The 25,518-nt window shown below is 39.7% G+C and overlaps 1 protein-coding gene across 8 annotated transcripts in view; it reads right to left on the bottom strand.

Annotated features, from left to right (window-relative positions):
- Positions 1–25,518, bottom strand: part of LOC133557778 (focal adhesion kinase 1-like) — an 84,139-nt gene that overhangs the window by 5,127 nt on the left and 53,494 nt on the right. The window contains exons 11-33 of one of the 8 annotated variants that reach the window (XM_061908561.1): positions 25,337–25,444; positions 25,047–25,164; positions 23,813–23,843; positions 23,365–23,429; positions 23,078–23,167; positions 16,100–16,156; positions 15,819–15,839; positions 13,688–13,785; positions 13,399–13,483; positions 13,229–13,329; positions 13,044–13,159; positions 12,873–12,973; positions 10,526–10,615; positions 10,233–10,437; positions 10,050–10,161; positions 9,905–9,979; positions 3,609–3,707; positions 3,414–3,518; positions 2,677–2,739; positions 2,550–2,589; positions 1,078–1,181; positions 317–472; positions 146–226 (exon numbers count right to left, since the gene is read on the bottom strand). In XM_061908561.1, coding sequence (XP_061764545.1) covers positions 146–226; positions 317–472; positions 1,078–1,181; positions 2,550–2,589; positions 2,677–2,739; positions 3,414–3,518; positions 3,609–3,707; positions 9,905–9,979; positions 10,050–10,161; positions 10,233–10,437; positions 10,526–10,615; positions 12,873–12,973; positions 13,044–13,159; positions 13,229–13,329; positions 13,399–13,483; positions 13,688–13,785; positions 15,819–15,839; positions 16,100–16,156; positions 23,078–23,167; positions 23,365–23,429; positions 23,813–23,843; positions 25,047–25,164; positions 25,337–25,444 — 2,121 coding nt within the window. Of the gene's footprint in view, positions 1–145; positions 227–316; positions 473–1,077; positions 1,182–2,549; positions 2,590–2,676; positions 2,740–3,413; positions 3,519–3,608; positions 3,708–9,904; positions 9,980–10,049; positions 10,162–10,232; positions 10,438–10,525; positions 10,616–12,872; positions 12,974–13,043; positions 13,160–13,228; positions 13,330–13,398; positions 13,484–13,687; positions 13,786–15,818; positions 15,840–16,099; positions 16,157–16,237; positions 16,515–18,385; positions 18,404–23,077; positions 23,168–23,364; positions 23,430–23,812; positions 23,844–25,046; positions 25,165–25,336; positions 25,445–25,518 lie in introns of those variants that run through there. The other 7 variants (XM_061908563.1, XM_061908562.1, XM_061908565.1 and 4 more) reach the window with 7 other exon arrangements.

The raw sequence follows: 25,518 nt of genomic DNA, 5'->3' as shown, positions 1-25,518 counted from the left end.
GGGAAAGGGAAGTCTGGGTTTCCCTGCTTAGGCTGTTGCCCCCGCGACCCGACCTCGGATAAGCGGAAGAAGATGGATGGATGGATGGATAAAGGTAGCATGTATGCAATAATAATGTAATCATTAATGTTTATGGTATATTTACCTCTCTATGGGTGCTCGCAGGCAGGACAGGAATGGTTTCATCCACTGTGGCCAGCAGAGTCCTTAGTGCCAGACCCACTTCCTGCGCACACGCACCCCCTCTTTAGTAGAGGTCTTTAAGAATCATGCGCACTACGTTGTCTGTCAGTGGCGACTGCCTCCCTTTCTTTACCTTGACCATGGGGACGTACTCCTCGGGGGCTGCCGGTTGGATCCTATTTGACATCTCGATTACCGACTTGACCAGGGCCGTCACGTTCTCGTAGACTTTGTCGTTGGAGCGGTCCAAGTTGGCTGTGGGGGGCGGGCTGATCTCCTGGGGCTGTAACTGGACCCAAGGGAGGGGCGACAGTTGTGTTAATCCTACTCAGTTAGTGGCTGCAGTTATAGGGACTCGACACTAGATGGCAGCAGAGAGCTCTCAATAGATACTTGTGTTGCTATCTACTGTGATAATTGATAACCTGAACTAAAGGTCTCATATTATAGTATTTATTTTCATAATTCAAACAAGGCCAAAGAGTGTTGACGCTGGAATTTACTACTGGAAACATTTGCATAACAACATCCATCCATCCATTTTCTACCGCTTATTCCCTTTGGGGTCGCGGGGGGCACTGGCGCCTATCTCAGCTACAATCGGGCAGAAGGCGGATTACACCCTGGACAAGTCGCCACCTCATCGCAAACATACATTTGCATGATAATACCATTGATTTGCATAATAGGAGACCTTTAATTGTTATGTAGCTACAATAGTGAGTATCTCAACTAAACATGGCGGCGACAGAGCTATCTATATGTCATCTTACCCTCCACGGCTATGGTGGGGAGGCAGGGGGTGGAGGTGAGAGAGAGCGAGGGACAGCAAGTTAGCCGTTAGCATGATTTAAACACTGCTAGCAGTGTGTACTGTACTGTACTGTACTCTACCTTCACACCCTCGTTGTAACTGTCCACGGGACAGAGACCGGCCAGGTTACCAAGGTGACCGGGCGCTCCGGGGCGGGGCGGCTTCTTAGGCGGGGCCAAGTGTTCTTAAAGAGACAAAAGGATAACATGTGTGAGTACTAGGGATGTCCCGATCTGATATTGATATCGGAAATCAGTCCGATATTAGCCAAAAAAGTGAATATTGGATTTTATCGGACTGAATCTAAAAACTCCGATACAAGCACTCCGATATAAGCTGTCCATTTGCCGCTGCAGCACTTCTATAATAAGTGACTCGGGTTTGATCACACTCCAACACGTTGGTGCCGGCCGCGGAAGAAGAGCGTCTCTGATCCAGCATGCACAGCCCACGTGATCACAACAACGACAACGCGTGTGTTTGCAGCAAAAGTGTAGTGATGTCGGCTACGTGGAAGTATTTTAACGTAAACTCGGACAAAGACGTTGCCGCTAAATGCAACATTTGTCAGGCGCAAGTGTCCTGTGGAGGGACAGAACCGGGAAGGTTCAATACAAGGAACCTCATCGCACATTTGAAAAAACACCACAAAAAACAACATGAGTATTTTCGCGAGAGCAGCAAGGCGAAGCAACAAACCTCTGGCTCGCTTCAGCAACCCACGCTGGCCGAAAGCTTTGCAAGACGTGACAAACTACCACGGGACAGCAAAAAGGCAATGGCCATAACAGAAAAGATAGCACAGTTTATTGTGCTTGATGACCAGCCCATGTCGGGATGTGTAATGTCGGGTTTAAATGCCAAATGGAGCACATCGGACCTCGCTACATTATTCCTAGCTGCCACTACATTGTAGACAAAACTATACCCCAGATGTACGAAGAGGTTAAAAAGTGTAGTTTTTGTCCCTACCCACAGTTTTTTCCAACATATGCTGACAGTAAAAAAATAACTGACGTGAACTTGAATTGTTTGCACCTTAAAACATTTTTGTTTTTTTAAATTGGATTTATTTAGGTTATTTTTCAGGGTCTTGTAATGTATTTTTAATTTATTCTATTCAATTGTATAATTATGTTCGTCTTAGTGGTTATTTTGCACTTTAAATATAACATTTTGTTTTTATTGGATTTGTTGAGGTATTACTCTTATGTTGAAGGTTAAAATTTATGTAACCAATTGGTTAATAATAAATGGGTCAGTTTTTCTTATACCTACTCTTGCTGACTATTGTTTTCTGTTTTAACACTACAACATCAGTAACAGTAACATCACTTTATCAAACCTTTTCTAACATTCCACACAACAAAATAAGGAATAAATATATGTATGATTCGTGCCTATATCGTATCGTATTGATATCGGTATCGGCCAATACTTAAGGCTAAAATATCAGTATCGTATCGGAAGTGAAAAAGTTGTATCGGGACATCCCTAGTGAGTACCAACATCTAACATGCAGAAAGAGGATGTACACAAGTTTAGCTGTCACCTGGTTTGCCCACAGGCTGGTAGATGTGCTGACTTCCACCCTGTACAAAATAAAACTATTAGCATGGGCTGTTTTGCTGAAGAATGTTAAAAAAAACGACAACAAAAAAAGAGTTAAAATCACTAACCGGCGCTTGAAGGGTGCCGTCCTCTCTGTCGATGCTTCCTCGGCTGTTTCTGGACTCGGTCTTCTGCAGGAAAACGACACTTCAGTGAGCAACGACAGCTAATAAACATGTGCATTTCAACTGGGCAGGCTCCTTCTGTCGGTCTCTTCTGTACCGTTTTGGTGAAGCACGCCTTGAACAGATGCATCTTGGGAGAAAGAAGACGTCTGAAGAAGTATTACAGAAAAGAAAGGAAGTAGAATCTAAAAAAGGAGGCTGGATTTTCCAGCTCCAAGGAGACCGAACGCCTCATTTAGCATCTTCTCATTCTTTCCATCCACGCCTCTTGCCAATCCCACTTCCTATCTTCCCAAACGGACAACCCTGATTGGCTGCGGACTGCGTCTGTCACAAAGCAGCTGACAAGCTCATATTAAAGCTGTGAATATGTCTAAGGGTGAGAATGTGTCCAAACACTTTGCCGCCTGTTACTTTTATGACAAATAAACCAAATGGGGGCGCTTTTATCAAACCCCATAAGTGGCACTGACTTGAAATTTCTCACACATCTCCACAAAACACCTGCTGTATTATTCCTAATTACATTTGGTATGCACATGTGTGTGAAGTCTCAGCAAGATTGGTTGAAAAAAATATGTTGGCCATTATTTACTTATTTGTCAAATGAAGAATATTTGCATTACATGAATAGTTTACAAAAAACCCATAGAGGACACCACAAATGTAATTTATGTTACCATGAAGCTCTCCTCCTGCTCCAACCATCGCTGGTCATCCTCCATCTGCTGTTGCTGCATCATCAGCCTCTCCTCCATGAGAACTTGACCTCCACATCCAGTGTCCTGCAATAAAACATGTTTGTCTTAAAAAAAAAAAAAAAATTCATTTTCCTACACATATACTGTAATGTACTGTACTGTACTGTACTGTACCTCCATGTTGGGGGTCCACAAGGCTGTATGTTCGGGTCTGTGCTGGTTCCAAGAATCGCCAGCAGGGAAGCCACCCCCCACTCCCCCGTGGGCTGTTGGCTGAAGGTGGAGAAAGAGAGGAAAAAGATGTAAAACAACAACTTTTACTGACAATACAAGGAGATTCAGTATATGCTGAAGATACACATTTTACACTCCATACAAAAGCAGAGAAGAGTTTTGAAGTGAAGTGAATTATATTTATATAGCGCTTTTTCTCTAGTGACTCAAAGCGCTTTACATAGTGAAACCCAATATCTAAGTTTCATTTAAACCAGTGTGGGTGGCACCGGGAGCAGGTGGGTAAAGTGTCTTGCCCAAGGACACAACGGCAGGGACTAGGATGGCGGAAGCGGGGATCGAACCTGCAACCCTCAAGTTGCTGGCACGGCCACTCTACCAACCAAGCTATACCTCCCCAGTTTTAAGTGCAAGTAAAACATCTTGACTCGACACATAATCGCAGTGCACTTTAAGGTCATCCTGGAGGTTTGGAGGTAGAAGTGCACTTTTCTCTTAAGAGCAGAAGCATTGTTGGCCTATTTTTTTTTTTTTTAACTAAAATAATGTGCAATTATATATGCAATATGCAATTATTAGAGATGTAACAATATTGTAGATACAGCAGTATTGCAGTTTCAAAGTCTTCACAATATTGCTGTGACGCGTAATGGTATCAAACGCACACCTGGTAAGTGTAGTTTTTTTATTGCGCTTTAGCATTGGCCGGGTCTGGAAAAAAACAACACCTTCCAGAAGTATTTGCGCAGCGCGTCATAACTGTTTGAATTATGTTGCTAACCAACAAACAAACCCTGGAGAAAACATAACCTTCTCAGCGGAGGTAAGAAAGTCTGCATTTTTCAAAGCAGCACTTTAGTCTATAATATCATATCAGGAGATTGTGATAGTGTTATGCCCCGAGAAATCACAATCCCATATTTTTAAATATATAATAATTTACCTTAAAATTTGTTATTGTTTTGAATATTAAAAAAAATATATATATTTTTTAAACATATAATATTGTAAAACACATTAGATTATAATTATATTGGTTCATAACGCTATGAAAATTGATTTCTGGTCATAAATAATGAAATTGGACTTTTTTTTAAATTATTTTGCCTATCATTCACAATCCTTATGTAGGACAAGAACACAAGGGTTTTTGTTTTTTTTATGTATTCTGAAAATTAAATAAATACGATCAAAAGTGCGCTTACAATGGAACCACTGAGAGTTGCACTATTCTGCCTATAAAGCCTTTTAAAAACATCCAAACACCGCAAATAAGGTTTTATATACATGTAAGTACATATGTAATGTAGTAATGGCCACATCAATTACAACATTGAATATTTACGCATTTTGATCAATTCAAGCATACGTGGCGCATTAAATTAAAAAACGCATCAAAACGTTCACTTTTTTTCCCCACTACCTCACTGATTTCTACTCACTGCAGACTTCATAAGCGCCAACAAACATAATAAAACATCACTTAATGCACAATGTCTTTTGTCAATAGGATGTTGACTAATAGAATCTTGTTATATACCCATTTAGACAAGAATGATTTATAATCCCCGCAAAGAAAAGTGGGGTAGAACCACATAAATTTTTGTGTCGTTCTCACCATATTTTGGGTCTTAATTGGCTGTCAAAGTGGACCATCTTAAATCCTTGTCCTTCTACAAACCCCGTTTCCGTATGAGTTGGGAAATTGTGTTGGATGTAAATCTAAACGGAATACAATGATTTGCAAATCCTTTTCAACCTATATTCAATTAAATGCACTACAAAGACAAGACATTTGATGTTCAAACTCATAAACTTTGTTTTATTTTTGCAAATAATACAAACCCTGTTTTCATATGAGTTGGGAAATTGTGTTAGATGTAAATATAAACGTAATACAATGATTTGCAAATAATTTTCAACCCATGTTCAGTTGAATATGCTACAAAGACAACATATTTGATGTTCAAACTGATAAACATTTTTTTTTTTGCAAATAATCATTACTTTTAGAATTTTATGCCAGCAACACGTGACAAAAGACGTTGGGAAAGGTGGCAATAAATACTGATAAAGTTGAGGAATGCCCATCAAACACTTATTTGGAACATCCCACAGGCTGATTGGGAACAGGCGGGTGCCATGATTGGGTATAAAAGCAGCTTCCATGAAATGCTAAGTAATTCACAAACAACGATGGGGCGAGGGTCACCACTTTGTAAGAAAATTGTCAAACAGTTTTAGAACAACATTTCTCAACTACTTATTGCAAGGAATTTAGGGATTTTACCATCTATGGTCCGTAAAGTTATAAAAAGGTTCAGAGAATCTGGACAAATCACTGCACGCAAGCGATGATATTACGGACCTTTGATCCCTCAGGCGGTACTGCATCAAAAACCGACATCAGTGTGTAAAGGATATCACCACATGGGCTCAGGAACACTTCCGAAAACCACTGTCAGTAACTACAGTTGGTCGCTACATCTGTAAGTGCAAGTTAAAACTCTACTATACAAAGCCAAACCCATCTATCAACAACACCATGAAACGCCGCCGGCTTTGCTGAGCCCGAGGTCATATAAGATGGACTGATGCAAAGCGGAAAAGTGTTCTGTGGTCTGACGAGTCCACATTTCAAATTATTTTTGGAGACAGAGGACGTGGTGTCCTCCAGAACAAAGAGGAAAATAACGATTCGGATTGTTATAGGCGCAAAGTTGAAAAGCCAGCATCTGTGATGGTATGGGGGTGTATTAGTGCCCAAAGCATGGGTAACTTACACATCTGTGAAGGCACCATTAATGCTGAAAGGTCCATACAGGTTTTGGAGCAACATATGTTGTCATCCAAGCAACGTTATCCTGCTTATTTGAGCAAGACAATGCCAAGCCAAGTGTTACAACAGCGTGGCTTCGTAGTAAAAGGGTGCGGGTACTTTTCTGGCCTGTCTGCAGTCCAGACCTGTCTCCCATCGAAAATGTGTGGTGCATTATGAAGCGTAAAATACGACAGCGGAAACCCCGGACTGTTGAACGACTGAAGCTCTACATAAAACAAGAATGGGAAAAAATTCCACTTTCAAAGCTTCAACAATTAGTTTCCTCAGTTCCCATACGTTTATTGAGTGTTGTTAAAATAAAAGGTGATGTAACACAGTGGTGAACATGCCCTTTCCCAACTACATTGGCACGTGTTGCAGCGATGAAATTCTAAGTTATTTATTATGTGCAAAAACAAAATAAAGTTTATGAGTTTGAACATCAAATATCTTGTCTTTGTAGTTCATTCAATTGAATATGGGTTGAAAATGATTTGCAAATCATTGTATTCCGTTTATATTTACATCTAACACAATTTCCCAACTCATATAGAAACAGGGTTTGTACTTAACTTAGAATTTCATAGCTGCAAAACATGCAAAAGTAGTTGGTAAAGGGCATGCTCACCACTGTTACATCACCTTTTCTTTTAACAACACACAATAAACGTTTAGGAGCTGAGGAAACTGTTGACGCTTTGAAAGTGGAATTATTTCCTATTCTTGTTTTACAAACCCTGTTTCCATATGCTAACATTGTCTTGCTGAAATAAGCAGGGGCGTCCATGTAAAAGATGGCGCTTAGATGGCAGCATATGTTGTTCCAAAACCGGTATGTACCTTTCAGCATTAATGGTGCCTTCAGAGATGTGTAAGTTACCCATGCCTTGGGGACTAATGCACCCCCATACCATCACAGATGCTGGCTTTTGAACTTTGCGTCGATAACAGTCTGGATGGTTTTCTTCCCCTTTGGTCCGGATGACACGATGTCGAATATTTCCGAAAACAATTTGAAATGTGGACTCGTCAGACCACAGAAAACTTTTCCACTTTGCATCAGTCTATCTTAGATGATCTCGGGCCCACGGAAAACAGCGGGGTTTCTGGATGTTGTTGATAAATGTCTTTCGCTTTGCATAGTAGAGCTTTAACTTGCACTTACAGATGTAGCGACAAACCGTATTTAGTGACAGTGGTTTTCTGAGGTGTTCCTGAGCCCATGTGGTGATATCCTTTAGAGATTGATGTCGGTTTTTGATACAGGGATCGAAGGTCACGGTCATTCAATGTTGGTTTCCGGCCATGCCGCTTACGTGGAGTGATTTCTCCAGATTCTCTGAACCTTTTGATGATATTATGGACCGTAGATTTTGAAATCCCTAAATTTCTTGCAATTGCACTTTGAGAAACGTTGTTCTTAAACTGTTTGACTATCTGCTCACGCAGTTGTGGATAAAGGGGTGTACCTCGCCCCATCCTTTCTTGTGAAAGACTGAGCATTTTTTGGGAAGCTGTTTTAATACCCAATCATGTCACCCACTTGTTCCCAAGTAGCCTGCACACCTGTGAGATGTTCAAAATAAGTGTTTGATGAGCATTCCTCAACTTTATCAGTATTTATTGCCACCTTTCCCAACTTCATTGTCACGTGTTGCTGGCATCAAATTCCAAAGTTAATGATTATTTGCAAAAAAGAAATATTTATCAGTTTGAACATCAAATATGTTGTCTTTGTAGCATATACAACTGAATATGGGTTGAAAATTATTTGCAAATCATTTTATTCCGTTTATATTTACATCTAACACAATTTCCCAACTCATATGGAATTAGGTGAGAAACATGATTTATGATCTAGAATAAACTTTCACAAGCAAAAGGAAGCAGCTTACCACTCTATGTCAACATCAGCGCACATGCTAGTGATCACGGTGCTGCTATTAAGAGTTTGTCTGCGCTAGCTAGTAATAATAATATCACTAATACTCGGTCAATATTCAAGTCATGAAATGGAGTATTGTTGGCGCTTTTAGGATGTTTTTTTTATTGGGTTTTAAGGGTGGAATACAGGACCTCCCATTGGCTCCACTGTAAGCAGACTTTCCTGTATGTTTATATACGAGTTAAAATACATTTAAAAAAAAATCCATCCATCCTCCTGTCTTTCATAATGATTGTGAACAATAGGCAACATTCCCCAAAGAAATGCAGTTCCCCTTTAAAGGCCTACTGAAATGAGATTTTCTTATTTAAACGGGGATAGCAGGTCCATTCTATGTGTCATACTTGATCATTTTGCGATATTGCCATATTTTTGCTGTAAGGATTTAGTAGAGAACATCGACGATAAAGTTCGCAACTTTTGGTCGCTAATAAAAAAGCCTTGCCTTTACCGGAAGTAGCAGACGATGTGCGCGTGACTTCACGGGTTGTAGGGCTCCTCACATCCTCACATTGTTTACAATCATAGCCAGCAGCAGCTAGAGCTATTCGGACCGAGAAAGCGACAATTTCACCATTAATTTAGGAGGATGAAAGATTTGTGGATGAGGAAATTTAGAGTGAAGAACTAGAAAAATTAAAATAAAATAAAAATTAAAAAGTTTAAAATTAAAAAAAAAAAAAAGGCGATTGCAGTGGGAGCGATTCAGATGTTATTAGACACATTAACTAGGATAATTCTGGAAAATCCCTTATCTGCCTATTGTTTTAGTGAGATTATACAGTACCTGAAAGTCAGAGGGTTGTGGCCACGGGTGTGTTAACGCCAGAATCTCTGAGGGAAGTCACGCGCTGCACCCGAACAAAGCTCCGCTGGTGTCTCCGGTAAGAGCTGACTTATTAACACAATTTTCTCACCAAAAACTGCCGGTTGACATTTGGTCGGGATCCATGTTCGCTTGACTGCTCTGATCCATAATAAAGCTTCACATTCGGGAATTTTAAACAAGGAAACACTGTGTGTTTGTGTGGCTAAAGATTAAAACCTTCCCACCTCCATCTTTCTACTTTGACTTCTCCATTATTAATAGAAAAAATTACAAAAGATTCAACAATACAGATGTCCAGAATACTGTTTAATTATGCGATTAAAGCAGACTACTTATAGCTTGGATCGGGCTGGAAAATAATGTCCGCTATCACCCGAGGTGTCAAACGCATGCGTTATCATACGAGTCATCATACCACGACATTTTCAACACGACACTGCGCGGGAAATTTAAAATTGCAATTTAGTAAACTAAAAAGGCCGTATTGGCATGTGTTGCAATGTTAATATTTCATCATTGATATATAAACTATCAGACTGCGTGGTCGGTAGTAGTGGGTTTCAGTAGGCCTTTAAGGCCAGGTAGTCTCTGCAGTTGAGTCAATACGATTAGAGAGCTTTGTGTGTTTGTGTGTCTTGTACCGGGAAATGGTTGTGTTGCGGGCTGGAAAAGAATCCCTCACTGGAGCGAGGGCTGGGGTAACCTGGTCGACTAGGCTGAAAAAAAAAACATACAAAACACAATCAATAAATAGAACAAGTATATAAAGTTAATAATGAGTCTCACTTTAGGCGGAGCCTCATCCGGACCTCCAGAGTCCCAAGACACTGTGACTTGTCTTCTCATCTCCATCCTAAGCCTTTCCTCCTGCTGAAGCTTCTCCTCCTCCAGTATGGCGCTACAAGAATACAAACTCGAGTCTTTTTGATGCGTTCAAAGCGCAAAAGGTTTATGTGTCAACATGATTACCTCAGCTGCGTTTTAAGTTCCGTGAACCGCGGCCGCTTGCTGGGGTCGTACGACCAACATTTGGTCATAAGGCTGTAAAGGGTGGGCGGGCACTGAGGCGGCATGGCCAACCGCTCGCCATTCTCGATCCTGCCAATAACGTCATTGTTCTTCACTCCTTGGAAGGGCTTGATGCCATACATCAGGATCTCCCACATGCACACGCCTTCAGGGCCAAGGATTAAGACACATCAACTCACGTCAGCGCTCGGCATCTTTGGCAAGAAAGATCGATACAAACAATACTGGCTCACCGAACATCCAGACGTCGCTGGCGGAGGTGAATCTTCTGAAGTTGATGGACTCGGGAGCCATCCACTTGATAGGAAGTTTACCTTTAGAGGCTTTAGAGACACACAGGAAGTGCCTTCAAATAACCTGCTCAACTTTTTGACACCAATAGATGGCAGGAAAATCCCACTAAATCAAGGTGATTGCTCCTGCAAGTTTAAGTTTAAAAAGGTCTCCTACGACATAAATATTGTCTTGAAAGCATGTTTATGATGTTTATTATAAAAATATATAACTTGTTTTCTCCAATTTAGAAAGAAGAGTCAGAATTGCTTTTTCAGGTTCTGGATTTTCATGACCTCATATTTTTTATTTTTTTTTAAACGGGCTTGAGTCTACATCAGACATTTACATCAGCGAATAATCTATCCTAGCATAATCTTTCTGGTTAAACGTGAGTGTAATGTTAGCTCACATAGCAAGTCTATGCTATTGCTATTTCACGTCATTTTTGATAAGGATTTGAAGCTAAGATAAACACTAGAGGTCACAAATGTTGTCTGAATTGTAAATTCCACAACCTCAGCTGTAATTGACGTTCGAGGTTCAAATTTTGTTTATTCCCTAGCCAACTGACACATTTTGTGACGGTGGTTAAAACTCGGATATTCAGTGTGTCTTTCGAGGCAAAAGAACAATGTATGCAATAGTGTAAAGCAGGCTTTTTTTGATTGATTGATTGATTGCAACTTTTATTAGTAGATTGCACAGTTCAGTACATATTCCGTACAATTGACCACTAAATAGTAACACCCGAATACATTTTTCAATTTGTTTAATCAATTAATGTGGCTTCACCACACATCTTAAAACAAAAAAGTCCAGAACACTACTATCAGTCAGCTACACACATAGGAGCTTTGAGTTTGAACATTTTCTTCCAAGAAATAAGCTAACCTAGCGTGATGTTAAAATGTGAGTGTAATGTTAGCACTGAAGCCCACATAACTTTGCTAGTGATTAGAAATGTAAAGATAAACCGTTATAATGATAAATCTCAGTAAAACTCCATACAATTAGTATTAACAATTTACATTGATAAAATAATCATAAAATCGTGATGATAACTGTACTTTGAAAACGAACAGTGACACTGCTCATTTATTGGAGAAGCAAACAATGTGCAAGGGACTTGCTACATTTTCACCTTGTAATGGTCGTTCAGCTCAATCACTAACAATATACCATATTTTCCAGGCTATGTGCCGCTACTTTTTTTTTAACCCAGCGCCATATTAAACACTGCGGCTGAATGAATGTATTTTTCTTCGCTAATGATCATAATGTTTTGTATTTAACAAAACTGTTCATGCAACACACACAGAGACACTGAAAATGTGTATTGTTCGTGCTACGGCCCCACGTTTTGGACGAGTTCGCTCACTGCAGGTTGAAAATGTATTTCCTATTTTTGTGCTTTGAACAGGAAGTATATCCCATTTCATCAACTGTTCGTCCATAGCAGAGGTTGGGAACCTTTTAGGCTGAGAGAGCCATGAAAGCCAAATATTTTAAAATGTATTTTTGTTAGAGCCATATAATATTTTTTAACACTTAATATTGTTATTTTGAAACTAACCAATAATAAATAAAATAGTTCTTACCATTATTGCAACTTCTTGAACGGGTGCGGTAGAGAACGGATGGATGGATTAAAATGCATGGAAATTTTTTATATTTTGAACCTTATGTTTAACACTGTGATTACCTGCGGTATTATTCATTACTTATTGTGTTAAGAATTGTCAGCTAAGATTTATTTGAGGGCCAGATGCAGTCATCAAAAGAGCCACATCTGGCTCGAGACCCATAGGTTCCCTACCTCTGGTCTATAGCGTATTTGCTCGAAAGGATTCTTCATTCATCACTCAACTAACAACGCTTGTAAGTTTTACAATATAACTAAATCAATACATACTTACTAAACCGTGCCATGTGTGATGTCTGTAGGAGTGTTTTTAAGCATATTTGTATGTGCTTTCGTAATGTAATTATGCTAGCGTTGTTAGCATTAGCAAATAAGATAACACGTTTAAACGTGTCTGTGTTAGTATTAACTTACAATGGCATTTTTTTTGTGTTATTTCAGTTTTGTAAATTCACCTTAGGTTAATGGTACATTGTCAACAGAGTTTTTATGATTAGCTGGGAAAAAAATACCGATATCTGAATCATTTGTCCAGAATTTTTACGGTTTTCGTGTACCGTCCCAATTAAGAAACGGTCCCAAAAAATACCAGCACACTGTATACACTATTATACGACCTGTTGAAAACATCCTAATATGGGACCTTTAATATGCATCATCACCTTTGTAGTAAGAGCTGTCCTCCATGTAGCGTGACAGACCAAAGTCCCCCAGCATCACACAGTCTATTGAAGACACCAACACATTCCGTGCTGCTATGTCCCTAAAAGAGGCAGTTGATATTGCTGAGCCTACTGTGCCATAGAGCATGGTGAGGAAAGATCATCACTTACCTGTGAACAAAGCGTTTGCTTTCCAGATACGCCAGTGCGGTGCTGAGCTGGTAAGCAAACAGGATGAGAGTGGCCAAGTCCAGACTGTACTTCCTCACCTGAAGGAAGGAGCGCAGCTGTATGGGGAGAGAAGACGATCAATGCATCAGACACGAACCATCCGAATCGATTTGCTTTGGACGTACCTCTCCGAGCGTGCACAGCTCCATGATGATCCACACCGGGTTCTCCGTTATAACGCCGATCAGCTTGACGATGTGAGGGTGGTCAAACTGCCGCATGGTCACTGCAGGACACACATTACGTGTTTAAGAAGTGAGAGCTTGTTTTGCCTCAAAGGTCAGTGCCCCCTTACGTGCTTCTTGCAGGAACTTTTCTCTGACGCTGTCAGATGTGCAGTTCTTACACGTCTTGATGGCGACAGCGAGGGACGGCTTGTCCTGTACAACGAGAACAGCCAATCAAACGGAGTACATGAGAAAGTCAGCTCACTCAATAGTATGACAAGTGTAACACGCATGCCATATGCAGACATACACAGCTGCTCAAGGCTGTAAGAACATCTGGAGGTTGCCGACAGCCACAGACTCAGCAAGTTACTCTGAGCATTTAAGGTGTTTTGTAAGTACATGTGTACAACCTACCGGAATGTTATAGACTCCTTGGTGGACATCTCCAAACTGACCCTCCCCGATGCAGCGACCCAACTCGATCCTCTCTCTTTGAATCTCGTAGTCCCGCGCTTCAAATAAGAAAAGTAATTATCATAATGATGAAAGGGAGCATTCGATAAGCTTGTTTTCTGTCTACCTTAAACAACACTATAGTACATTCGGCCCTCGTTAATCGCGTTTAATTGGGGCCAACATCTCCGTGCTATAATGATTTTGATGAAGTAGGAATATTATTAATAAGTAAAGCATTTTTTATAGCTGAAACAATGTTTATGCCCTTCTAAATATGTTTTTAAACATAATTAGGGCTCCCTAAAAATGAAATAACACACTGTCACATTTAGTGTATACCCATTTCACCAATCATAGTTGCCTTGGGTTCTTTATTTTTTAAATTGCAGGATTAATGGGCCACTACAACACAACGTGGAAATATTTTGTCATATTCTGCGCAATTCCTCTAAGTTAGAACTAGTACTTTGAGTGTTGAAACCATGGGCTTAAATAGCTCTGCACAAAGTTGGTCAACGTGACAGTTGTAGCGGCGACCATTAGCTGTGATGTTAGCATTTCGTGTTAGCTTTGGGTGTCTGCGTTTTGTTCTACATCGATCACGTCAAAGCTGTGTTCTTGATGTCAAAGATATGGAGCATCAAAATAGTTAATCTTCACTTTGACTGGACATTTGATGACAGTAGTCTCAGTTAACACACTCAAGCGTTGCGTTGAATGTCATATGCTACTTACAGATGTCGTTCGACATCGCTCTCATTAAAGGCTCACCAATGTGGAGATGCGCTATTGATGAGGAAGGAGTTAAAGATGACGTTAGTCAAAAAGTTGTTCAGCCAAAAGTTAAATTGAGATTGTCGCAGTAAAGAAACAGTTTGCACACGCATTAAAAGCTCACCAATTTGGAGGCGCCACATTAATGAGGCAGGAGATGAAGATGACTTCCATCAAAATGTTAATTTGGGATTGTCACGTTTAAAGGTTTTTTAGGAGCCGCATAGCTCTGCAGGTAGAGTAACTGTTGGGTTACTGGTTCGATCCTGGCCATCTGAGTGGATGTCAAGGTGTCTCTGAGCAAGACACCGAACACCCAGTTGCTCCTGATGGGTCATGGTTAGCGCATCACATGGCAGCTTCTGCCATCAGTATATCACAATTTCATTGTTCTTAATGTGCAATGACACATTAATATAGTAAAGCTACAGTAGCAGAATAATTAGACGCTAGCAGAGTAACCTTTAAATAGGAAACACGCTTGCTGATTATTACAACATAACTATTAGAGAATAGCACGACTACTGAACTGTAATACATATATTACACAAATAAAACTTAATTTAACGCTTTATTTAGGCCAAAAACATTTAAAACATGCTTTTACATAAAGTTTAAAAAAAAATCTGCAATGTGGTAAAGCCGCGAGATTTGAAGTGCAATGTACCGAGAAACAACAGTGTTATCACCGTGTGTAAAATAAATCATTATAAATACCAACAATTTCAATTAAAAATTTAAAGAATTTGATTAATTTGAAAGCAGCAATTAAATTGAGAAGCAATTTAATTTAGAACACAATAAAACAAAATAAAAACACCGGACAATGATTGGACAGGCAATCTCATATTTTTTCTGGATATTTTCAAACTCTAAGTGACAAAGCTTATAAGATTTAGACATGATTTAGACTGATCTATGTTTGTGTAATGAGGAGAAATTAACACAGATCAAGGTGTGCAGAATCATTATGCAGCTCCAAAATGAAATAAAATAACATTTTAACAATGTATGAAGCCTTTCTGAAAGATGCACCACTCCTGAAATGTATTTATTCTGACTTTAGCTGATAATAATAGAAAAATTAGATGATAAAATACTTTATGTAGCTGCATAACAATTGTGCAGGTTTTTGCAGTACAGTTTCCATTAATTTTCTTGAATATTTTTAATTCAAAGCTCTGTGGAAAATAATAAAATTCAACACACTAGCCAAATACTATGAAAAATGTGTTTCTATAAAAAATATTTTTAGCTTTATGTGTGGCAAAGAAAAATCCATCAGAATAGCATTTTAATCTATTGTTGCTTTTACCTTCCACTATTCCATAGGTCACTGCGTTGGCGATGGGCAAAGCAGGGGGGGGGTGGGAGAAGAGGAAGACAGGAATGTGAAAAGCAAGAAAGAGACGAAAAATGCTCATCCATCCTCTTGGAGGCATGAAACATCCAAGCAAACAAACGAGGTCAGTGTTGGGAAAATGTGTTATGAGTCACAGAAAAAAGAGAAGAGAGACATTTATCCAGATACTGACAGAGGAGTGCAAGTGTGTTTGCAGCTACACAGTGACAGCCATGCACTTATAAAGGACTTACTGGAGGGCATGGTGTACGTGTCCTCTTCGTCAACTATCTCGGCGTAGTCATCAGTCTCTGCAAGGTGAGGATGAAAATGAATACTTTGTCCTCAAAATGACGAAGAAGCAAGCACGAAGGCGAACTAAAAAGTCTCACTGTTTTGGGAACTCCTACCCAAAGCGACACCCATGCAGCTCTCTGTCACACACACATGCACACACGCTTAGACGTGCACACACACGCTTGGCTCGGTGCGTCCGCCTGTTTTGAGAGCAGCTGGTTTGAGGTGCGATGGAGGAGATAAAATTAAAGAGGAATTCCGGGAGATAAGGGGGGTGAAAAGAGTTTTAAGAGGAGATGTATAAAAGAAAAAGGCAGGAGACGCAACGAGATGTTTGCAAGTTGAAGACAGCGAGAGGAAGAGGAATAGGAGGAGGAAGTGTAGAAAAAAAAAAGGAGGGAGGGAAGGATGGACAGAATCTCTCCAAACCAGATGGCGGTGTTTAAAATAAAATCAGGGCGCATTGGGGGCAGCTGCTAGCAACACGAGCGGAACATCTGCTGTCCAGCGCATCTTTTTGCACAGGACTCATCAGGCCCTGTGGGAACACTTGGACGCCAATTGATCAGGACTTTAGTGTCCACAAGCAGCACGGGGGCTGATAAGTAAAAAAATGTAAACAGGAATGTGGCACTGGGTCAATCAAATAGCCTGAGGCATTGTTTTATTGAAACTACATTAACACTTTTAACGGTCATACAAGAAAGGTAACCACAGTTTAACATTACTCACCTATATTACCTCACTTCACTCTTAAGGACACATTACAGTGGGAACAGGGACATATTTACAAAGCTATTATGTGCTTCTATTGCTTTGTCAGCAAACAATATAGATAACCATTACAACTGCTAAGATACATGCTATCTACGTTAGCATGTTGCTTGGAAAAATGGTTTACCTCAAGAACTGTGAGCAGTTGTAGCTCACCAGTGAAAAGGCTCAAATAAGTAGTCACGTTGCATTCTATTTTAAAACTAAAATATTCATTTAATGGTCATCACTGTTTAGTGTAACAAAAATAAATCATTCTTTGCAACTAAAATAAATCACTCTTTGAAGATAATGAAGAGAAAATGTATTTAATGAAGAGAAAATGTCTTTAAAAGGTTATGCTGTCACCTAATGGCCTTCTTTAGGTATTACTATTTATTACAGTTAGCAATTTGCTTGGTAAAATAATTTTTTGTATGTGCCGATTGTAGCTGAGATAGGCACCAGTGCCCCCCTGCAACCCCAAAAGGAATAAGCGGTAGAAAATGGATGGGATGGATGTTGCAGTAAGATCCATTTCTGGTTCTATGGTTATAATCCCACTTTTCCTCACTGCTTTATCAATAAATAAAAAAACTGAACTCCCTAATCACACTTCTGTCGATTGACTTATTTGATTTTAGCACAAATTGAGCTTGTCTTTTATTCATTTTAGATTACTTCTTTATTGCTTAGTCTCCTGCTTTTTATTGTGCTGTGCCGTTTAAGAGTTTTTTTATGTCATCATTTTTTAACATTCTCATTGTGAAGTTCAGTTTTTATTGTACATCACGTTGGGCAGAAAATAGTTGCAGAAATGTTTTATTTAACTACAGTTTCTATGTAACATATGAAAATGTGCAACCAAGTTTAGAGGCACAAAAACAGAACTGTGATATTTGTTAGTGCTTTGTATGTTTCACTGTCGTTTAAACATATCAAAAAAGGTTAAATAGGAATGCTCCCAGGACCTCCAAAAAGTGTAAAAAAAAAAAAAGAAAAGAAAAAAATGATACATTTGAAAATAAGCCTTGTAGGAGAGGTTACGATACATCTGGTTTGTCGAATTAAAAAAAAAAAAAGTTGTACAAATCAAAACAGTAGGCTACTTAAATTTCACCGTCCCTTTAGTTGAGGTTCAGTGTGTGTGTATGTGTGTTCTAGTTTGCCCGTTATAGCCATGGAATGCATTGCTTAAAACCAGCAAACCTCTACCCGCATGACTCTGTGCATGAATAAATGACAGTCAAGGCCACGTGTGCAGGATTGTGTGTGTGGAAAGAAAAAAGCATTTGGAGAAAGTCCCTTAAAGAGAAATATCACTTAGTTGCCATTGAAACATGAGAAATAACATTCCGCTGCATTATTGAGTTGAAAAGATGCAAAAACATTGTGTTTTTCTTTTTAAAAGTATTGCAGGCAGAAACTTTTCCCACAAAAGGGTGCACTCTGCTTGAGTAACATGAAAGAAGAAAGATTGATAACTTTACCATCCCCACTAAAATCTTCTGCAGGGTCCGGGAGAGCATGCAGGAGACAGGAAAGCAGATTAAGAAGGAGAAAAAAAAAGTGGACGACCCATAAAGAGAGAGCAGAGGTTAGAACAACATGGCTGCCGCTTCTCCACAACCTGCAAAGCCAAAAAAAAAAAAATACGCTTCAGAAAGCAGTTTGTTAAGACGATTAATGCGTTATCCTGGGAGGGCGACAACATGCAAGAAAAGTGTTTAGACGCCACCGTGGCTTCAAGTGTGCAGTCTGCGGCCAGTGTAAATATTTCTGTGAGCAGTGGTGGATGCAGCTTGAGGTGAGCACAGGAATTCCAGTGAATGACTTAAAACAGAGAGCAAAGTCGGATATGCAACACTATCTTGTGAACGCATCAGTGCATATATGAAACGTTTTTCAACATGAAATTGTCATGAGAAAAGTAATAAAGTCAAGGAAGCACAATGTTAACACTGGTCAAATACCATCAATATGTCTACTGCAAAAATGCTAGTCAAAGAACCATTACATGACAGGAACACTGCTGTTTTAAAGAATCTACTGCAAAAAATGCTAATCAGAGATCCCCTGCTGTTTTTAAGGATCTACTGCAAAAATGCTAGTCAAATATCCTCTAGGCAGCCCAGTGGAACAGGGGTTAGTACATGTGCCTCACAATACGAAGGTCCTGTGTTTGATCCCCGGGCTCGGGGTCTTTCTGTGTGTAATTTGCATGTTCTCCCCGTGACTGCGTGGGTTCCCTTCGGGTACTCCGGCTTCCTCCCACCTCCAAAGACATGCGCCTGGGGACCGTGCTGCCCATTTGGCTGATTGGCAACACTAAAAATTTGTGAACGTGAATATTGGCTGTCTATCTGTGTGGGCCCTGCGATGAGGTGGCGACTTATCCAGGGTGTACACAACCTTCCGGCTGAATGCAGCTGAGATAGGCTCCAGCGACCCCGAAAGGTACAAGCGGTAGAAAATGGATGAATGGAAATAACCTCTATATGATAGGAACACTGCTGTTTTTTAAAATCTACTGCAAGACCGGCGTGGCGTGGTTGGTAGAGTGGCCGTGCCAGCAACCTGAAGGTTCCTGGTTCGATCCCCACCTTCTACCAACCAAGTCACGTCCGTTGTGTCCTTGAGCAAGACACTTCACCCTTGCTCCTGATGGGTCGTGGTTAGGGCCTTGCATGGCAGCTCCCGCCATCAGTGTGTGAATGTGTGTGTGTATGGGTGAATGTGGAAATAGTGTCAAAGCGCTTTGAGTACCTTAAAGGTAGAAAAGCGCTATACAAGTATAAACCATTTACTCTGTAAAAAAATTCAAAAAAGAGAGAAATGTTTGGCTGGTATTAGGAATTAGGAATATTAAACATCAATCAATCAATGTTTATCTGTATAGCCCTAAATCACAAATGTCTCAAAGGACTGCACAAACCACTACGACTACAACATCCTCGGAAGAACCCACATAAGGGCAAGGAAAACTCACAACCAGTGGGCAAGGAGAACTCACACCCAGTGGGACGCCGGTGACAATGATGACTATGAGAACCTTGGAGAGGACCGCCTATGTGGGCAACCCCCACCCCTCTAGGGGGCCGAAAACAATGGATGTCGAGCGGGACTAACATGATACTGTGAAAGTTCAATCAATAGTGGATCCAACGCAGCCACGAGAGTTCATCTGAGATACATCATGAACATCGGATGGAAGGACAAAGTCCATCCATCCATCCATTTCCTACCGCTTATTCCGTCACCAACAACAATATCCAGAGCCGTGCTGATCATCCATCAATGTCTGACAAAAGCCTCTGTTGGCTGGGTCAAGTCCATCAAATAAACGACGAGCGACTACCACACCAACTGCTATACACCCTGTTATCTGAACGGAGCCTGGATCAAGGGAAACCACACCTCTGCTTCAAAGATGTAGCTGCGAAGAACATGAAGGTCCTTGACATCAATCGCCCTCAATGGCAAGAGACAGAACAGCATGGAGGTCATTTACATGCACCACAGCACATTCATGAAATCAAACAGTCCTCGTCGAATCCAGCCGACTGCGGGAGACTGCCAAAATGTTGGCCAAAGATCCTAAATGTAACAATATTCCCCTACTGTTTTTAATGATCTACTGCAAAACATGCAAGTCAAATATTTTCTACAGTAAATCACAGAAACACCGCTGTTTTTTAAGCACTCTACTGTAAACATGTTGCTCAAAGATCCTGTATGAGACAACAGTCCTATAGTTTTTTTAAGTACTGACTGCAGAAAATTGTCATCAACGATCCTATAAACCATTGGTTCTCAAATGGGGGTACACGTACCCCTGGGGGTACTTGAAGGTATGCCAAGGGGTATCTGAGATTTTTTTTCAAATATTCTAAAAGTAGCAACAATTCAAAAATCCTTTATAAATATATTTATTGAATAATACTTCAACAAAATATGAATGTAAGTTCATAAACTGTGAAAAGAAATGCAACAATGCAATATTTAGTGTTGACAGCTAGATTTTTTTGTTGACATGTTCCATAAATATTGATGTTAAAGATTTCTTTTTTTGTGAAGAAATGTTTAGAATTAAGTTCATGAATCCAGATGGATCTCTTTTACAACCCCCAAAGAGGGCACTTTAAGTTGATGATTAGTTCTATGTGTAGAAATCTTTATTTAAAAATGAATCACATGTTTATTTTTCAACAAGTTTTTAATTATTTTTATATCTTTTTTTCCAAATAGTTAAAGAAAGACCACTACAAATGAGCAATAATTTGCATCGTTGTACAATTTTCTAAATCAGAAATTGATGACATAGTGCTGTATTTTACTTCTTTATCTATTTTTTCCAACCAAAAATGCTTTGCTCTGATTAGGGGGCACTTGAATTTAAAAAATGCTCACAAGGGGTACATCACTGAAAAAAGGTTGAGAACCACTGCTATAAAGGACAGGAGCACTCTGCTGTAGTTAGATGAATATAGAGCTACATCAGTCTTCTAAAGATACTCTATAAAAAGAAGAAATGTTCTGCTGCTCTAAAAAATGTACTGCCAACATGCTTGTCAAAGAGCTTTAATATGACAGGTTCCTTTTCCTGTTTGTAGGGATCTGCTGCAAAAATATATAAAACAAGAGTCCCATTTAGTTTCTAAGAATCTATTGCAAAAGTGTGAGTCAAAGATCCTACAAATGACAGGAACCCTCTGCTGTTTTATTTAGATATATCGTAAATACTAGTCAAAGATCCACTATGACGGGAAAACTGCTGTTTTTAAGAATTTACTGCATGACCCGGAATCAAATGAACTGCCAAATGCTACTCAAAGATATTTAATACGACAGTTTTGTTTTTGCTGTTTTTATAGGATCTGCTACAAATCTGTTTGTCAAAGATTCTATATGAAACAGGAGTCCCCTGCTGATTTTATGGCTCTATTGCAAAGATGCGAATCAAATATTTTCTGCATGACATGTTTGTTTTGCTGATTTAAGGAATCATCTGCAACAATGTGAGTAAAATGTTATTGCAAGAAATGCTTGTCAAAGATCCTCTATATGACAGAAATACTGCTGTTTAAGAATTTACTGCCAGACCAGTAGTCAAAAGACACTGAGCAAAATTGAAATAGTCTGTTGTTATAAGGAATCTACTGCCAAAATGCTTATCAAATATCTTTAATATTACAGTTTTTTACCTGTTTTTTATGATCTGCTCTAAAATTTTAGTCAAAGATCCTATTTGAGACAACATTCCCCTGCTGTTTATAAGAATCTACAGCAAAAATGGACATCAAATATTTTTGACATGTCATGTGTTGATTTTTCTGAATCAAGGAATAATTTGCAATAATTGTTGTCAGAGATCAGATAAAGGACAAGAACACTGCTGTTTTTCAGGATCTAATGCAAATGTGCAAGTCAGAAATCCTCAACATGACACTAAAGCTCTGTGTTTTGTAGGGATTTGCTGTAAAAAAAAAACTTGCGTGGTAAGGAGTTTTTTGTGTGCTGTTTTTATGATCAGCTGCCAAAATATACTATAAATGACATGAACGCTCTGCCGTTTTTACGCATCTATTGCAAATACTCGTCATTGCTCTGGTTAAGCAGTCAAAGAGGTTTGAAATATCTTCAACAGGCTGTAAAATTCTTGACTCATAATTGCTTTAGAGCAAAGCTTGAATATGTGCAATGTATGCGTGTCAAATTGGAAGCCACCAGCTGAGAACGTTGGGAAGATGTCAACAACATTCCAAACCGCCGTCCAAATTGATGACTTACTACTCTGTGCCGTGCTGAGCTTGCGGCTATCACTCCCACCAATAATATAAAAAATATTATTAATGTGCTCGTGAGCGGGGACAAAACTACTAAGTCTCTTTCCAGGCTGCACATTAAGCTTTAAACTAAGGCATGTGTGAAGTCAGCATTTTACTGTGTCTATAACATAACTGCATTGAGACAGTTATTGCGAAGTATAATCCTAAAATATTATTAAAAAATAAATTATGCATGCAAAACATTCTAAAATGTAGTAAAAAAATGATTGAATGCAAAACTAGAAATTATAATTGTTACATAAGCATGTTTGGCGTAGGAATTACAAGATTTGTTTTGTTGTTTCAACATTGAAGGAACACTTTGTTAGTCAAATTAATGCACACATTGAATACCATTAAGTGGCGATTCTGAACAGAAGACAAAGGGGAGGAGGAAACGCCGTGCCTTCGCTGGCTTAGGAAGAGTTGATGATGGCACTGGGTCTTTGGCCAATCAGAGATCACAAAGGGGGCGTGCGGTGGCGGGGGGACAGTGTGAACAATAGAAGACGAGCGGATTGCAGAGGGGAGGAAAGTGAAGGAGAGTGGAGAGAGAACGTCAACAAACAGAGACAGAAACAATGAGAGAAAAAACAGATGTTGGAGGAAATGTGTTAACCAGAGTAGAGTTTCTATCTTACCTGAGATGGAAATAGTTCTCACTCCGCTCTTGACTGCCTCCAACTTCTTCTCATTATTCGACACTCTACAAATAAAAACCAATGAGTTAACAATACATTATAGCCACCTCTAGAAGGGCAACAATTATCTCTGCCTCCTTTTGTCGTGACCGGGAATAGGGTGGAAGAGTCAGAGGCCAAAGCAAAGAGGAGGAGACTCGCACAAGTGGAAAATATTTGGCTGCTAAACATATCTCCTTATTTGACCAGACATGGGGGGAGGTGGAGAAGGAGAGAAAGGTAAAGAGAGAATTATGATGTGAAAATTACCATAAAGGTGAAGGTGAAGCAACAACAATGAAACTCCAAATTACTATTGAAGTGACTCACAATGTGATTTGGATGCATTACTAAGATTCAACACAACTTGGGAAAAAAGCACATGCAACATACCATGAGCAACACTTACTTTGGAATGGAAGGTAACGCTCGCTCGCCCTCTAAAGGATGAAAAACACATGACATCCTGTCAAAAATAGCTTATGCAGCATTATGCTGTTTTCATTTGAATTTAATCTTTTCTGACTTATTAATGTTGTTGCGATGCTGAAGTCATGTTAAACAAAGCCAAAGCGCCAAATCAAAAGGTTCATGCATTTTGGCGTGAGCTTGTACACAGATTTGGACGCCTCCGTTTGCTGGGGTTTGCAGTCTGGCTACCTTGTGACATCACAGTGAGGCGGACGTACATGTTTGGGGTGGGTGAGGAGCTAAATTATGATACTTTTGGGGTGTGGTTTCACTTGCAATCTAGGAATGCCTCCAGGAACAATCTTGGAGACGGACTCAAAAAACAGGTGATAAATGTGACTGTGGAGGAAAATATATGCAAAATGTACACCAGCATATCACTCAGACTAAGACCACAAGGAAGTCTTTTTAATGTAGATTAAAATCATCCTAGGTCCTTTAAGCTCGTATGGCAAAAAACACTATTTAGAGATTTGCTACATGTTGCAGTTTTTAAGGACTGACTGGAAAAAAAATAGTCAACTATCTTCTATATGACAGGAGTTCTATATTGTTTTTATGGACCTACAGCAAAAACGCTAGTCAATAATCCTCTATGAGAGGAGCCCTCTGCATTTTTTAAGGTCAAGGCATATGTTTTAGATCAGTGGTCCCCAATTCCCGGTCAGGTTCGAACCGGGCCGCAAAGAAATTTGTTTGAAATTACACCCATTACATTTTTTTATTATCCAAGTATCTTATTTTTAAAGAATTCTAAGTTCCGCCCTTACGTCATACTTGCACACTTTATTGAACATCCTCCATTGTTGCGTGCGGTTACGGTAAGCTAGCTAAATTAGCTGCAAGGAAACAAGGACCAGGGTCCTAAAGAATCTGCATTAAGTTATTTTGGATTGATATGTGTAAACTGTGATACTTTGTCACTTGTTAATATTCACAATACTGTACATCATTATGGCAACAGTTACACTATGTTATAAATGCCTCTCGGTATGATACAATGCAGGTCTACAATGCAGTGCAATACTACAATACAATAATCAGCACTCTTATATCAAAAGTGAGCATCATTATGTCCTGTCAAGATGCGTGGAAAGTGGTTAGTATGAAAACATTTCCATAGAGCATATAGTTTAATTCTGCACAGCTAGCAGCGCATTGCAGTTTCTTACCTTTTTGCACTCTCACGATGAAAGAGTCGGTCTTCAAGGAGACCAGCCGACAGTAGCCGTCAATCAAGTCGGCCAAGTTCTCGGCCATGGTCAAGGAGGCTGTCGTGACGGTGAGAGGCTGCACACAGAGATGGTCATTATCTCCATTAGATATATGCAATGTATGCAAAATATTGTTTGTTTGAGCGTGTAAAACATTATCCATAAAAAATAAACCAATGTCATGGAGCGGCTGTTCACGGGAAGCTTTTTAGCTAATAGAGCTCAAGTTCGCGACTTTGAATGTGTACCTCAGCAGCTCCTGCAACATTGACTTGAAGCATTCCCTTCCTGTCCTTCTCTTCCATTGCTGAGTACTGGATGGACTGAACTTGGGTGAAGTTGGCCAGATGGGTGGGCTAAAAGCAGGCAAAGAGATGAATTTTTTGTAGATGTCATATGTAACCAGGTGTTTAAAAAGTAGACTGGGACT

The sequence above is a fragment of the Nerophis ophidion genome, linkage group LG08, assembly GCF_033978795.1.
Source record: "Nerophis ophidion isolate RoL-2023_Sa linkage group LG08, RoL_Noph_v1.0, whole genome shotgun sequence".
Classification (NCBI taxonomy): Eukaryota; Metazoa; Chordata; class Actinopteri; order Syngnathiformes; family Syngnathidae; genus Nerophis; species Nerophis ophidion.
The sequence above is the reverse complement of the archived record's forward strand: the minus strand, read 5'-3'. Positions and strand labels throughout refer to the sequence as shown.